Raw genomic sequence first — 17,090 nt, forward strand, 5'->3', positions numbered from 1 at the left:
GTGTGGCTACTATGTTATCCTTCTTCTTTGACACCGTTTCCCACTCTTTAAAATCTCCTTGTTTGCCTGGCTCAGAACCCTCCCCATTGGAATCCCAACACCTCCCCCCCCCCCACCCCCAGTGTTTCCTCAACTTTTCTCCTCGAAAACAGCCAATTAAAGAACCTCCTGCCAGGAGGTAAAAACAAAAACGAAAACAACCTTGCTCTTTCCTCCATGAAGACTCTGGTTTAGGGGACACACGCATCCACTCAGAATGTGCAAAATACCTTAAAGGTTATGGTTTTGGAGCTCCTGAAAAATTTTCTCCTGATCGGGTGAAGATGGTGTTCCCACAGATGGACAGATTACCGTTCTTCTAGGAAGTATCATGTGAAGTTTGGTTTTCTTATTTAGTATTCTGTAAGTGGCTTTTTAAGGAGTATGAGCTCTTATCACACCATTAAGTCAAGCTTACATGCATGCACCCTTATACCTGGTCCATCCCTGATGCTTGGCACACGTTTGTTGTTTTATTTAGAAACGTGGGATGTGAGTACCTCACTTCTTTGTTGTTTAACCCTTGTCTCCTTTCAATCATATAGTAAAGCTTCGATCAAAAGAATCTTATTTCTGAATAGGAACCTTTTATGTTAGCATCTTAGACATAATTTTTACAGATTTTGGGAGAGTGTTTAGTTCGCTCACATCCTTAATCAGTTTTACATAGGCAGTGATGGAATCTTTGACATTCAGAGATAAGGTCTGAAGTATAGAGTATAGAAAAGAGCTCAAACTAGAAACCTGTAATACCTGTTCAGCTTGTGCGGTGACCAAGACAGGGCAGGTTCTCTGCAGCGTCTGCTCTGGGGAACTTCCTACGCTTAGTGATTTATAATGTCTTGTATTCTCTCGAACTTCTGTATGTTTTGGTCAGACTATTTAAACACACAGACCACATTAGCGGGTGTGGCGACATCCTAGTTATACTGTGAGCAGTTTTAAAGAGGGTTCCCAAAAGGGAAAGTAATTAGTATTGTCCCAGGTACCATTATTTACCTGCCCTTTCAATTTGTAAAATGTGTAGAAGTGTGGAAGATTTAGTAACTTCTCACTTCAGTAGCGAAGATGTATTGAAGGCTGACTCTGGAGGCACCATGATTGGATCCTTAGGGAATAGAACATTGGGTAAAAGATCCCATTCCTAAGGGGATATGCATGTGTAGACAAGTTTACAGACTAGGAAATTGGATTTCACTAGGAAACTCTTTATTTCATCTTGAGCAAGTAGTGAACAGGGTGTTGTGATGTAAATCCGAATGTAGTTGCCCCGTTGTTCACTGCAATACCAGAGGTAGCTGTGTGCCTGGATGTCAGGGCCCGCTGGCTTTTGTGTTGCTCCTCCCACCCCTCCCTTACTTCCTGTACAAAAGGAGTGGAATACTGGCAATTGCATTTAGTGTTCCCATTATACTTATTTTCACATTTTACTTTCATGAGTGACTCATTTGAACTTAAAAATATGATTTAGAAATTAGGCATTTTAACTCCAGCTCTTTGCTTTGTATTGACACCAGCTATATTAATATTTATCCTGGACCAAAGGACCCCTCTTATTCAGCTCTTAGGAGGAAACCAGTCGGGGCCCCTGCTTATCCTGCTGCCTTGCAAGGCAGAGGCTTCTGCGTCATCTTCAAGCAAGGGGTCAGCACTAGCCTTTCTTGGGGAGAAGTGGGCCCAGAGAGTTCCAGGGCATCTGGGAATTCAAAATCACTAGTGTATGGACACAGACGTCCACGTCCCAAGCCTCAGCATCTCACTCCTTAAAAAAAAAAAAAGAATTCCCTTTCACTCTTTTCAGAAATAAATAATATTCTGAAATGATGGTGTCCCAGCATTTTCAGCTAACTGTTGTGATACTTGTTAGTACAACGATTTTTCAGTTGGTCGGTTTGATTTTAGAAGTAATTATGAGAAACTACTATGTTTATTACCAAGTGCTCTGTAATACCCATTTACTATTTAAAAAGCTAGTTTTTATTAAGATCTGATTTTTTTTTTTTTAGGTCTACCTACGTTTAAGCTACGTATTTAAAGACCGTTGTACCTAGTAGATGACAAAACTATTTTTAGAAGCAAGATGTTTTGTGATTAAGAAGCTAGACTTTGGAATCAGAAAAACCCAGATCTGAATTCCAGCTTTAACATTATTAGCTGTGTTTTAACCTTACTAGCTGTGTCCTTGGGCAAGTCATTTAACCTCTCTGCATCTCAGTTTCCTCATCTATGAAATGGGGTTAAGAACATCTAATTTATAGGATTGTTGTAAGGGCCAAGTGACGTAAAGTATGAATAGTACGAAGTAAGTACTCAGTAAGTGATGGCTATTTTTTTGTGGCCATTCCTTTATGTAAGTTGAATAAAAGTAAAAGATGGGCACTTTTCTTTTAATAGAATTTGTTGCATGAGCAGAAGGTATTTATAGCATGAGTAGAACGTATGAGCAATTAGATCTCTTAAAATATATACTTAAACTCATGTGTTTTATGACATGGAATTTTAGAAATCGACTTAACTAAAGGAAGCAAAGAATGTAAAGAGTGTGTTTTCAACAGATACTTACACAAAAGCATGCCGTGTTCCAGGTCTTTGTACTTTTATAAATATTAATACGCTTAATCCTTGTAACTAGGAGGTAGATACTATTATTTTTGACATGTTACAGAAGGAAACTGAGGCAAAAGGAGGTGAATGACTGCCCAAGGTCACACAGGTGGTATCTGGTCCCAAAGTGCTTACTCTTAATGTGACACTATACAGCCTCTCCTAGTGCACTTTTTTTTTTTTTCTATAAATTGTGTGTGGGCTTTAAAAAAAAAAAAGAGTAACAATTCTTTTCTAATGCTAAAACATAAAAGAAGTCCCAGATTAGGACAGGGTTGAAGAAAATTTAATCTAAATTTAATACTTGATTTAATATTATCTAGCTTATTCCAGGTAATATTGACCTCATTGAAACGTACTGCAGTCATGCAAATACATCATGGTACTAAATGTCTTGTTCCTGATGTTTTATACCTAAATGGCCAAAGATAACAGTATTACCTAATTATGTCTGCTTTTGCCTCTGTTTTTCATTTGAGTGTCTGGCTGTCTTCCCCTGGGTGGGATCTTTGTGTCTGTACTCAACTTTTGCACATTGTTGATTATCACCCCTAAATGGTCTGCCACATCCCAAATTTGTCCTTTTGTACCTCAGCTGACTAGTGGCTGTGAGCCAGGAACTTGCGTCCCTGGCACCTACTCAAAGACTGTCAGCTGTCCAGGAGAAGTTCCAGATCATGCAGTTTACCAGTTAAGTGTCAGGTTTCTGTGTTGGTAGCTATTATATGTAATGATAAACAACTTTTAAAAAAGCCCTGTGTATTTCACCTTTTCTCCCTTTCTTCCTTTTGAAAGTAGTAGTGATCATGGAAACGTCAATTTAGTTTTTCCTAATTATGTAGACCATTTGACCTGTCATTTGTCACTCTTTGTGACCCTTGTGTCTGTTACTGTGCAGTCCCCCTTATATTTTGTTTAAATTGAGTTAACAAATTTATCAAATAAGCCAGCTTTAAAACTTCTATACATAGGGACTTCCCTGGTGGTCCAGTGGGTAAGACTTCACGCCCCCAGTGCAAGGGGTGCGGGTTCGATCCCTGGTCGGGGAACTAGATTCCGCATGCATGCCGCGACTAAGAGTTTGCATGCCGCAACTAAAAACAAACAAAAAACTTCTATACATTCTCTTTCCACTACGAAAAAATAAAAAGTGAAGGAAGTTGTTGCATATATTCATCCAGACAGATAATCCCTACTCTCTGTTTTCATAAACAGGATGAGAACTGTTCACACACCCAGACCCCACCTTACCTTACCCCATACGTACCCAGTTGTTGTATCTGTTCAGGATGGTTTCCCTTTTTGCAGTCCAGACTTTGCCCATAGACCAGTGATGAAAGCAGTCTCTCCAGGGTAACCTTGGAGCCGTAACCTGATCTCAGATTCTTCTGGGAACCAAGGAGAGCTAAAATGTGTCGTTCAAAAGGGGTGAACTGAATGTAGTTTCCTTACGCAGAAGACAGATGAAAGTGGCAGTAGATGCAGTCGCTTATTTGATTTAGGAAACCGCAGAAGTCTTGATTTTGGTGTTGGCATCACGCTTACATGAGACTCTGCAGGTCTTCTGAGGCCTCTTTTTTTTTTCCACTTTGGAAACTTGGCTGTGGGCTGATGCGCTCTTGCAGAGATAATGTTTTTATAGTCCTTAGCTATGCTGACAGCTTCAGGTTTTGAAATCCTGTCATTTCCCTGTAGGTTTGACCCGAGATACTTTCATGCCACAGTCTTTCATTTCTTCCATTTTCTTTATTCATTTGATCGACCAGAAGATGTGAATTCAGCCTCTCCGTTGCCCTAGGTTGTGTGTTCTTCACCAGGGTTACTGTGGTGAGCACAGATGTCCTCATGGAGCCTTTGTTTTGCGGGGGGAGGCAGTCAGTAAACCAGCTGTCACACAAATCAAGGTCAAATTGCAAGTGTGATAAGCTTAGTGAAGGAGGGGCTCACAGTGTCATAAGACCTAGTCTGCAGGCAGTTGACTGAATCGAGATCCACAGGATAAACGGGAATTATCCAGGCAAAGACAGAAAGGCGGCTCATGGTAGGCACAGGGAAACGTTTTCCCAAAAGCCCTCTGGAGGGAGGAAGTGTGGTGGGTTTTTGTAGATGGAGAAGTCTGGGGCAAGCTGAGGCAGGGGAAGTAGGCACGGAATCATTACCAAGCAGGATCATGAAGGCCATGTTAAGGATTTTTGTCCTTAACGTGGACAAAACATGTCCTTAACGTGAGGATGTTTGTCCTCAGAGCAGAAGAGTGCCAGCATCACATTTCTGTTTTGAAAACCTCATCCAGTGAGACGAGGTTAGAGAGGCCAGAATAGATGTAGAAAAATGAGTTGGGAGGCTATTGCAAATATCATTGTAACGAATTTTCAGATACAAAATGGTGCCCATATTTCACTATCTTTGTGCTTTGTGTTGGGATTTCCCTGGTGGAAGCTTGTCTTTCCACCTGACTTGCAAAGGATTTTGAATCTACTTGGAAGTAGGTAAAGGGGAAGGTTGCCTGAGACCCCTAACTGTCTGGCCACGTGATCGCAGATGATTAACTGTCAGTCTTAGAGAATAAGCTCAGGTGTATTGAGGTCCAGGTGCTATCTTGCCTTCTGATGATTTCATTGGCTTCTTATTTATTTATTTATGTATCTGTCTATTAGATATGTGACTGGTGGTGGTGACGGTGGTCCTAGCAGCAGCAGCAGCAGTAGTGATAGTTGCAAATGTACAGTTATGTCAGACAGCGTCCTGGGTGCTGTGCATATAAACATCCATTTATTCCTCATGCAGTCTCATGTGGTGTTCGACCTTTTTTTTTTCTCTACTTATAGATGAGGGTGAGGCCCAGAGAGATTTATGAAATTGCAGGCAGGGTTTGAACTCAGGCAGCTTACTTGTAGGAACCAAGCTCTTAACCTTTCCTTCAAGTGGTGCAAGGTCAGAAGTGGCCAGTTAGTGAGGTTGGAGCCCGAGGTCACACTGCACCGTGTGTCGTGGACGCAGGACTCCAGCCCAGGCACTCTGACGTCAGAGCCCACGTGATGTTTCCAAGTGAATTACAAGCATGGGGAGAATAGTTTTCTTTAAGTCAAAGAAGGTCAGGTTGCAAGTGTCTACAACTAATTCACTTTACAGAGTGGCGGCCGATGTTCTTTTACTGTTTTCTAGACATTATTTTACATCACTGAGAACACATTTATAAATAGCTTTGAAATCACATGTCATTGTAGAGGTGCACTGTAATTAAACTTCCTTTAATTTTAGATAATAAATTATTTTATGTTGAGAATAATTAAAAGCATATGGTACTTACCCACCAGAAGGGAGACAGTGAAAAAGAAGTGTTGGCAAGGATGTGGAGCAGCTAGAACTCTCCTGTGCTGCTGGTGGAAGTGCAAGTTGGCGCCATCACTTTGAAATATTTAGTTTGTTCATATTTACTAAAGCTGAACATATGCATATCCTGTGACCCAATAATTGCTCTCTTATGTAAGTACCGAACAGAAATATGAATATATGTTCACTAAAAGACACGTATAATAACAGCAAAAAAAACTGGAAACTACTCAAATGCCCGTCAGTAGTAGGTAAATAAATTGAGGCATAGTCACACAATGAAGCGCTATACAGCAATGAGAATAAAAGAGTTTAAAACTGCATGCAACCATAGGGTTAAATATCATAAAGATACGTTTTTATGCATATCTTTCTAGATCTTTTTAAATAGTTACGTGCACATATAGATTTCCTTAAAAAGTAAAACTGCTGGTATTCTACTCTACTAGTCAGGGTAGACGAAGCTACTGAATGTAGGCCTGAAATGTAATGGCACAGACACAACAGTTTATTTTCCTCTCACACAGCAGCCCAGGGTAGATGCTCCAGATGGGGGTAGGGTGGGGCTGTTTCCACCCCTCGCAGTCTTTCAGGAACTTGGTGTCTCTGCCACCTTCAGCATGTAGCTCCAAGGTTACAGCTCGGCTCCTGTTCTGTTGCAGAGAACGTACTCACAAGAATGTACTTTCATAGTCCGTAGTCTTTGCCGTGCACATCATCTTTATTGTTTTTTGATCTGTTTCCCCCCTCTCCCACTTACTAGTAGTACATTGTGATTATCTTTTCATGTCAATGAATAGAGATAGATCTCACTCTGTTTTTTAATGGCAGTAGATTATTTCATTGAACGAATGGGATGATTATAATTTAACATGCTCGTAGTGGCAGTTTTTGTTTGATTTATTTTTGCTAAGCATTAACAATGCTAAAGCGAATCCTTGGTAAGAAAAGTGTTTTCAAAGAGTAAGTTCTTAGAAGTAGAATTTGATGGGTCAAAAGGTAAGCCCATTTTTAAGGTTCCGATACACATTCCTGTATTGGTCTCCAAATTGATTGTCTTCAGTATCCATTTTTGTTTGATAAATTAGTCATTTTCTTTTGATTTTTAATACGTTTTTCATTTGTATTTTGATTGTCGTTTCTTTATTGCCAGAGAAGTTTTTGTTCTGTTGTAGTGAAATCTATCAGTCTTTTCCTTTTTTGATGTCTGTTTTTGGCGTCATGCTTGGATTTATTCTTGGATTATGAACGTAGCTGTATTTCCTTCTATATGTTTGTGTTTTTATTCTTCATATTTACATTTCTAGTCTACCTGGAAACGGTTTTGCACATAGAGTCTAATCTATTTTTGCCAAGTAGTTGGTTACTAGTCGCAGTAGAATTAACTTTTTTAAATGTATAGGATTGTATGAACACATATAAAACTATTATGAAGTATTTTAAATTATCCTTCTAATTAATGACTAGGATGGAGTACGGGAGAAAGTTTTCAGTTCTCTGGGCCGTTTGAAGCAGAGAGAGCCACATTGCCTCAAACAAAAGGCAACATCACTAAGCATTAAACACTGTATCGTGGAGAAGGTGAAGTCCCTTTCGTTGGCTCAGAGGGTATGGTATGCTCTTAGAGTTAGGAAATCTTCTCCATACTCCGAGCTCGTCCCCAGTTACAGGTTTATCATCTAATTACACGAGGCTCTACTTGGCTGCCATTTCCTGTGCTCTTCATGCCGTCTCACACCGAGTCATGGGGGAGGCGGGTATACCTGTGAGGCTGTGTGCTGCGTGAAGTTAAAATAGATTCTTTTTAGTGGAAACTGGGATCATGATAACTTTAGGGGCTGTGGGGTTCTTTTTTTGTTTTTCAACTTTGTTCTTTTTTTTTTTTTAACATCTTTATTGGAGTATAATTACTTTACAATGGTGTGTTAGTTTCTGCTTTATAACAAAGTGAATCAGCTATACATATACATACATCCCCATATCTCCTCCCTCTTGCATCTCCCTCCCACCCTCTCTATCCCACCCCTCTAGGTGGTCACAAAGCACCGAGCTGATCTCCCTGTGCTATGCGGCTGCTTCCCACTAGCTGTTTCACATTTGGTAGTGTATATATGTCCATGCCACTCTCTCACTTCATCCCAGCTTACCCTTCCCCCTCCCTGTATCTTCAAGTCCATTCTCTACGTCTGCGTCTTTATTCCTGTCCTGCCCCTAGGTTCTTCCGAACCTTTTTTTTTTTTTTTTTAGATTCCATATATATGTGTTAGCATATGATATTTGTTTTTCTCTTTCTGACTTACTTCACTCTGTATGACAGACTCTAGGTCCATCCCCCTCACTACAAATAACTCAATTTCGTTTCTTTTTATGGCTGAGTAATATTCCATTGTATGTATGTGCCACATCTTCTTTATCTATTCACCTGTCGATGGACACTTAGGTTGCTTCCATGAGGGACTGTATTTTTAATGAGCACTTTATATTACTTTAATTTCCTTAACCTGTGTGACTATTAAAGTTACTATTAAAAATAACCGAAGTTCTTGAGCCTCTCTAGACATTATATTAACATAATCCTCTCCTTCGGTTTACATAACATGCTTTGAGCAAGTCTGTGTATGTGCAACAACTGTAAGGTCTCTGGAAGAAGAAAGAGGAAACCTTGCTTGCTTGCTGTATTTCGCTTACTCAGCAGTCATGCCCAGGTTCTGTGAGCAACAGAAAGAGAAACAAAATTTGGGTCCTGGACTGATGACTCAAGGGTCAGCTGGAACCACCTGTGCAGCCTCCCAGGCTCACAGTATTTGTTAAGGTTCCTTGTGCTGCTGGGACAGAAACTCAAGTCTAACCTCATCAAAAGAACTTAGTTGTTAAAATGGGTCATTGAAAGGATTCTTGGGGAGCTTGCAGTCTTGAATAAATTGTTGCACAGGCAGATTTTGTGCGGGGCAGGAATCAAGGGCCCTAGCAGTAGGAGCTTCTGAAGCCTCTGGAACGCTTTCAGTAAGGTGACTCAGCTCTGACCATCTCTTCACTCAAGTCTCAAATTCCCAAGAGAGAGAATCAGATTTGCTTGGTGAATGGGAGGACAGAGCCATATGTGGTATCAATAGATTGAATCATAATAATTTGCTGTTATTGGGCTGATTTTGAACCAAAAAAGCATTTTTTTATGCTTCAACTTTAAGAGTACAGATGTGGCCTTTAGGGCTCTTGTAAGTGTCAGGAGAACTGTGAGGTGGTGAGCCTTCCCAACTAATGTCTATGACATATTCCTTTGATCTTCTCAACTCCACAGATCTCATCTGATTTCCTCATGTTCTTTTCCATTTTGCTATAAACACCGAGAAAAACTCTTAACCCTAGATCAGCTTCCCTATGCAGGGAAGCTAAATACTGCTGGGGAAAATGACAGCCCTTGAGATGGCCCTCTTCCAGTTGTCATTGGATACTGGAGATGTTCCTAGGCGTCATCCTTCTGTAAGGCATCCTTGGTAGTGTGGGTTCTTTCCTTGGTAGTGTGGGTTCTTTCTGGTTGCTGATAATTCCATATTTCACTGCAGGCCGTGTTGCCATTCTAGTCTAAAAGCATAGTACAGTTACTTAATGAAGAGATTACTTCTTCATACTGGTGCATACTAGTTGGAAGCTTCTATATGTTGTCTCCCCCAACACCCAGCCCCTGAAGGAGATCGTGATTACTTTTGAACCATAGAGTTCAATCCATTAAAGCCATGTGTTTTGAATAGAGACAGCCTTCAGATTGGCTTCAGGATATAAGCTGTTGCAGATAAACAGAAGGAACCAACTCCTGGCTGCCATTTTGCTTCATTTCTTTTGAAGTATTCTCCTTGGCTGACTTAATGGTTTTTGAGATTTACTTTTCATTGAAATCATGTATTTGGATTCCATCAGTGGAAAAAAATTTTTTTCTGCTTTATGTGTAAATAGGCTATCATAATACAAAGTAAACTTCAGAGTTTGTACAGCCACAGTGAGTTATACCTTATTTATGCCATAGATGAAACAAATCAATTGTGGCAAGTACATCTGTGGAAACCACAAGACTCTGAAGTGGACGCAGTTTATTGCTGTGATTTACAAACTAATAGCTATCTAGCAATTTCTTTTGGGTAGGAGAAATAAAAATTTGGTACCAATATCTTTCCCTTTGTTTGAATGTTAAATTTACTTAAAATTCTGTATCTTCCCACGTATTCCTCTTCCCCCGTACACACACCTGCACACGTTCTGATTTTCATAATGCTTTATTACAAATAACATCAATAAGAAAGAGCTCTTCTTTCCCTTATAAGGGAAAGGGTGTAATAGTAGTGGGTAATGCAAATTTTGAGATTTCTTTTAAAAATGTGTTATATTCAGAAATACAGTTAAAGGTAAGTGAATGATGGTGAAATGGTAAATCAGTGATGGTGAAATAGTAAATCAATATTCTGGAGCCAACTTGATGAAATGGAAAAAGCTGGGCTTTGGAATCAGCCAGACTTGGCTTCGAATCCCAGACCAGATTCTAAGCCATGTAACCCCTTTGAGTCTCTTGTTTCTTTTTCTGCAAAGTGAGATTAACTGCTGTCACACAGGATTAAAGTAACATACTTTGAGTTACTTTATAACTGAAGACATGCAAATAATGAGATGCAATAGTTATTATTTCAAGATAACTTATGAAAGATAAAACAAATTGCTTGGTTTATTTTATTCTGATAGTAGTCCTAGAAAGTATGTGTCATCTTTCTCTTCTTTTTTACGCTTAAAGAAAAATTGGGTTATCCATAATGGGTTTAGCAGCTTGGCTGATGTCTAGTACAGCTAGTTTAGACCCAGTGGTTAACTTAGACCAATTTTCAGCTTTATCTTTGGACCTAAGTGAAGGTCTATTTAAAGATTATCAAGTTAAAAAAAAAAAAAAAAGGGTGGGGGGAAGTGTTTGTAAACTAAAGCCACCACTAATGAATGGCGTTAGGGTTGTTTGCCTAGTTGGTTTCCGCTGATACTACATGGAAGAGAATCAGAGCCCTCTCTTCCTGTCCGGTACTGGGAGGGTCTCAAACACCTTCTGGCCTTTACCCATCCAGTGTACATTGATTCGTATGACAGTGCTGAGTTGACTGCCTCTGTCTAGCAGTGGTAGACTCGAGTTTCACATTGACTTCTGAGACACTTTGAAAGATTGGCCAGTGGTTTAATACCTACTTTTCTGGGGAAAAAAACAAACAAACTACTACATTAAATTCAAACATTGAATCTAAGATGAACCCAATTTCATAAACATTAAAATGTGAAACAGAATGTAGGCCCCTCCAGGACTTGGAGGGCATTATGCTACGTGAAGTCAGACAGAGAAAGTCAAATGCTGTGTGATGGCACTTACATGTGGAATCTAAAAACATAACAAACTAGTGAATAAAACAAAAAAGAAGCAGACCCACAGACACAGAGAACAAACCAGTGGTTACCAACCAGGGGGAGAGGGAAGGGGGGGAGGGGCAATATAGGGGTAGTGGGGGAGAAAAGGGTTATTATGGGACTATATGAAATCATTTGTGTGAAACTTTTAAAAAGTGTAAAGCACTATAGAATTTAAAGCATCTTTCATTCAATTTAAAAAAATATGTACATCCAGGAAATATATAAATTGAAGAACCCATTAGCGAGTCCTTTTTGTGACCTTGCATGTGTTTATACAATTAGGGTCTCCCAGACCTGTCTTCTGCATCCCACAGGATCATCGGTGGCTCCCGTGAAAGGGCTTAGGTGAAAACCAGGTTAAGATTTAATTGGGCCACAGTCTCTTAGACAGAGCTTGGACTGGGCATCTGTCGGGCCATTACTGATAACCTGCAGTTCTTCTACTTTGTGTACCTTTTTCTCCGCTCTATTTTCTAGAGCAATTTTAGGTTCACAGCGAAATAAAGAGGAAGGAGATTTCCCATATGCCCCCTGCCCCTACACATGCATAGCCTCCCCATTATCAACACTCCTCACCAGAGTCCACTCTTTTTTATAAACTGTTTGTCGTTCATTCTCTTCTCATTCCTCACGCAGCAGTGTGAGATAAGACATGAATGTTAAGCACCATGTGTAGAGAGAAAGCAATATGCAAAAGAAATGAATATTTTATCAGTATTTACTATGCATTGTTGATTGTGTGTGTTCTGTCTGTTCTAGAGCTGCCCAGCAAGCCCTAGCCCTGCGTGAACCACTCTAGGAAGTAGCCTGCATATAAATCCTGCATTAAAATGTCAAACAAGGTCAGGTAGAAACCCTGATCCCAGTGAACTCCATCTCTTGCTAGTTTTCATTTATTGGTAAAACACAAGTGTGTGACCTTTGCTGTATGATCAAAAAAAAATCTTTTTGTGCTTGGCTTATCTGGAATGTTTCTTTTTTCCCTCCTTAAATTAAAAAATAAACCCTGTACCAAACCTATACTTGGGTATTGAAGTTTCTGCGAGTATTTTGTTTCTAAACAAAAAAGTTGGAAGTATAAGAATGAGTGAGGTAAAAACGTTTAATTGTATGAGGGACACTGGTAAGGTAGCAATTCAGAAGAATCTTAATGACGCCATTTTTATCTTGGTCCTTGACTTTAGCCTAATTAAATTGTGGGAAACTCGGGTCGTAAATTGAAGAGTCACACTCTTCAATTGGAAAGGTTTCTTCTTAACCTCTGGAGTGGATGGAATATGGATCACCCATCTGACTTGTGGTAGGTGGGATGGTGTTTTATTTATAGAGGTTCATTTTCAACCTGGCCTTAAAGACATTCAGTGAATAATTTAATGGCTTTCTTTTGTGTTTTAAGTTTTGATTGATCATATTTACACTCTGTGTTTACAGAGTGGTTTTTTTTTTCCCTGTAAACAAACTGTAAGGGGAAAAAAAGGGCATCAGTGACTATGATTATCTAAGGTTTTGTTGTTGGGCATTTCAACCCAGTTAACGGAGATCAATAAATTTCTGCACAAAATATGACTGAATTCTCCCTGTAATTATTTTATAGGTAATTTATCATCCTTCAGTTTTGGAGTCCACATGATTTTTTGAAACTTGGCTGTCTTTCCTCGTATACTTCAGTTAAAAGTGAGCAGCCTGGCTGGGAGGGTAGTTGAATTACTTGCGAGGATGACTGTGCCACAACTCATATGCTTCAAAAACCACAGCTGTAAAACTCCTGTTTATAGTTGTCATCTGTTACTGTTACTAATTTCTGACTGTCTTTGGGGATTTGGCCAATAAGACAATTGCACAAAGTTCATAAAATCTTAAGTGAAAATTTTTCTGCAGTTTAAGATGTAAAATGAGAATCATAGCTACAGTAGAGATAGAGATATTTCTCCTAGTCTCTTTCTTTCCCCTACTCCAGAGAGAAACCCCAAGCAGCCTGGCTTGACTTAATGGGGCGGGGGTGGGGAGGTGCTAGAGAAAAACAGCTTTTTTTTTTATAGCTTGAGAACTGTAATGCCAACTTATGTCTCCCCAAACGGAGATTATTAAGAAGAAATCAGTTGAGGGGGTGAGCATTTAAATTCTGTCACAGACTTTGATAAAAGGTCTGGGAATCATGGAGACGATCAGCTCCTTTAACTGCACCTGGGAAGATTTTAATATTTTTTTTAATATGAGGATAAAGAAACACTTGGTATTGGCTGTGAGTTCCAACAACACCCTGTAAGAATAGCTGCTTGTAAGTATAGATTTACCCTACGTAAGACAGCTGAATTAGCTCTTCTGAAATTTATGTGGATTTATTTATATATTTATTTAATTTAAGCCAGAAAAATGTTTTAAAAGAACAAAGTAAGAGGACTCATACTACTTGTTTTCAAGGCTTACTCTAAAGCCACAGTAATCAAGACAGTGTGACCTCAGGGAAAGTCTATACAATAATAATATAGCAGTGGGGTAAAATAGTCTAGAAGGAGACCCATAGAAATATGGTCAATTTATTTATTTATTTTTACAAAGGTGCAAAGGTATTGCAGTGGAGAAAGGTTAGTCTTTTTAACAAGCAGTGCTGGGACCACTGGACATTCATATGCAAAAAAAAGAGAGAGAGAGAGAACTTCAACCCCGTACCTTATGCTTTATATAAAAATCCAAATGGATCATAGATCTATTTTTTAAAACCATAAAACTTCTAGAAGAAAACATAGGAGATACTCTTTGTGATAACATGAATACTATATTCTCTACCATATTCAGTGGGTCAGTCATGTGCTGTTGGGTTCTTAAGTTAGCGGTAGTTGATTGTCGCCCTTGTGCCGGGACTGTGTTTTGCACCTGGGCAATAGAATGGGAAGATTTTTTTTTTTTTTTTTTTTGTAAGGAAAATCGCTCCTGATTTTCCTTTCTTATTTATATAGACTCAGGCACACAAAATTGTGCCATCTGTTTATGGGAAAATACTGTTTTAATTTCTTTTTGTTGCTGATTTTCAACCTTTGCCCATCAGAATAGTAAGGAAAGGATCTTCAGAAAAAGACTGGCTCCATTCTTGGAGCCAGCTACATACAGCTGAGGGTGGAGACGCCAGTTCTAGCTGGGACCAGCGCTTTTTTCCCCCAGGCAAAGCCATGACATGGTGCTAGTGCTTTTTATTAGCAAAAAGATCTCGGGATGCACAAATCACTCACCATTTGAAACTGTCACTATCCTACTAACTAACCCCTTTGACTCCCTGGAACCGAGTCAGGAGAGAACAGCCTGGGGTTGGCCTAAAGTGTCATGTTTGATTTATAGTAATTAACCACCTCATCAGAGGAAGCACCATGTATTTTTATCTTTTAAGGCTTGAGTTTGGCCAAGTCTCATTGGGATCCAATTCATGTTAGTAGTGCAGAAAGGTCAGGAGCTACACCCTGTGCCGTCAGCCATCAGAAATCAAATAGTTAAGTTTCAAGTGTTGGAAATGTGCATTTTTCACAGTTCGATTCTCATAAACTGAAGCTACTGTTGCTATAGCAATGATTTTCCACCTACGTAAAATTTGTGTTTGAGACTTTTTTTTAAACACAGTTTTTAAAACTATAAAATGAATAAGCATAGGCATCATAGTCCTGAAATAATTATTCAAATGGGAGAAAGGTGATTTGTGTTTAATAACTTTATGAGTGGAAACATGAAAACTCGATCACAAATCTCAATTGATTTTATGGGTAGGAACATAAAGTCGAATACAAGTCTAGTTAAATGTGATATATCTCATTTAAAACAACGGTTGAAAAAATTAACATAGATGCCAGTGAGTGGCATGATATTATTCCAGCAACAAGAAGCCTTTAATAGCAGTGGGCTCTTAAATAGGCTTATTTTTTATTCCTGCTAAACTACTCATAAAATGATTATAGAGAAAATTTGAAGATGGTTAAGTTAATGCTTTGAATATATTTAGTATATGTGTGTTTTCGCAAGTTCCTAACATATTGAGTACTTTAAAAAAAATGGGGCTTCCCTGGTGGCGCAGTGGTTGAGAATCTGCCTGCCAATGGAGGGGACACGGGTTCGAGCCCTGGTCTGGGAAGATCCCACATGCCGCGGAGCGGCTGGGCCCGTGAGCCACAATTACTGAGCCTGCGCGTCTGGAGCCTGTGCTCCGCAACAAGAGAGGCCGCGATAGTGAGAGGCCCGCGCACCGTGATGAAGAGTGGCCCCCGCTTGCCACAACTAGAGAAAGCCCTCGGACAGAAACGAAGACCCAACACAGCCATAAATAAAATAAATAAAAATAAACATAGAATTAAAAAAAAAAAAAAATGAAACGTCTAGGAAATGAGATATTACAATGTTGATAATCTTGTTATGATTTAGTTTTATTTTTTTAAATACACATATTTTTTATTATTTATATTTATTATTTATTTTTTACTCTGTAATGATCAAGTTATTTCATTATGTCCTTCTATAGGTATTTCATGGTTCTATGAATCTGTGAAAAAAATGTTGAAAGCTCTTAGATTTATGGGATTTATACCTGGAAGCAGTCTTAGGGATCATTCTGCCCAACTTTTTCATTTTATTGAATGAGGAGCTGATTCTTTGAGGCTGAGGTGACACCTATGGGTTATTCAGCTTATTGGAGCAGAGCTGAGACCGGAATTAGATGGACCCTGGCCTCTTGGCTGTTCCGCTGCATGATGCTGTGTCCCTGTTAGTTCCTTCCACACTAGAGTGCCACTTGGTTGCATTTTTATTGATCTTTACAATAGAGTTATACATATAAAAACAAATCTACACGTGGTCATTTCTGTTGGACTTGGACAGGAGTAAGTACAAGAATTCTTAACAAGCAATTCAAATGACAAGAAAACTACAGCCAATTTTCATAATTATTTTTGTAATGAGAGAAATTTTATCGAGTGACCTTGAATATGTAGCACTGTAAAATATTTGATTCCCAGTAAGAAAATAATGAGCAGACTAGTAGAAAATGTGGGTAAAAGATGGGAACAGTGAAAGTCAACTCATACTAAAACAAATACAGATAGCTCATTCCAGCTGGCGTTGTTTTAGTGGCTATCTGTTTCACCTATCAGATTGGCCAAGAATTAAGTGTGGTAATGCCTCATATTAGTGAAGGCATAGGGAAATAGTCATTCTCTTTTACTACCTGTGGGAATAGTCAGATATAAAATGCTCATAACCTTTGATCTGTAAATTCTATGGCTGCAACTTTGTCCTACAAATATAATAGTAATAGTATGAAGTTAAAGTTTTCATATAGTTTATAATGATGTGCAAGGATGGTTATTGAAGTTTTGTTTTTATACACTTACACAGATCAAAAAAAAGCAAAAACTGGTAATTGCTCAAGTATCTTTTAATAATGAACTAGTTATATAAATTATAGAACCGTAGAAAATAATAGAAAATATATGTAGCAGTAGATCGGTATGTGTTGAAGTCCAAGATTTATTAAGAGGAAAAAACAAGCAAGTTTTAGAGATGTTTGTATACTAATAAAGATATACATATTTATGTTCTTTCTATTTAAAAATTCTGGTAAGATACAAATGAAAATGTTAGTAATAATGTATGTCTTCTGGGTTTTATTGGGTTTTGATGAGGAATATTGAAGATAGAGCAGAGGAGAC

The 17,090-nt window shown here is 38.9% G+C and overlaps 1 protein-coding gene across 12 annotated transcripts in view; it reads left to right on the forward strand.

Annotated features, from left to right (window-relative positions):
* Positions 1-17,090, forward strand: part of PLEKHA5 (pleckstrin homology domain containing A5) — a 239,560-nt gene that overhangs the window by 46,738 nt on the left and 175,732 nt on the right. Inside the window, exon 4 of one of the 12 annotated variants that reach the window (XM_036865731.1) lies at positions 12,166-12,441. The exons of the other annotated variants lie outside the window; for them this stretch is intronic. Coding sequence (XP_036721626.1) covers positions 12,166-12,205 — 40 coding nt within the window. The 3' untranslated portion in view covers positions 12,206-12,441. Of the gene's footprint in view, positions 1-12,165; positions 12,442-17,090 lie in introns of those variants that run through there. 12 annotated transcript variants of the gene reach the window in all.

This window comes from Balaenoptera musculus, chromosome 10 (genome assembly GCF_009873245.2).
Source record: "Balaenoptera musculus isolate JJ_BM4_2016_0621 chromosome 10, mBalMus1.pri.v3, whole genome shotgun sequence".
NCBI classification, from domain to species: Eukaryota; Metazoa; Chordata; class Mammalia; order Artiodactyla; family Balaenopteridae; genus Balaenoptera; species Balaenoptera musculus.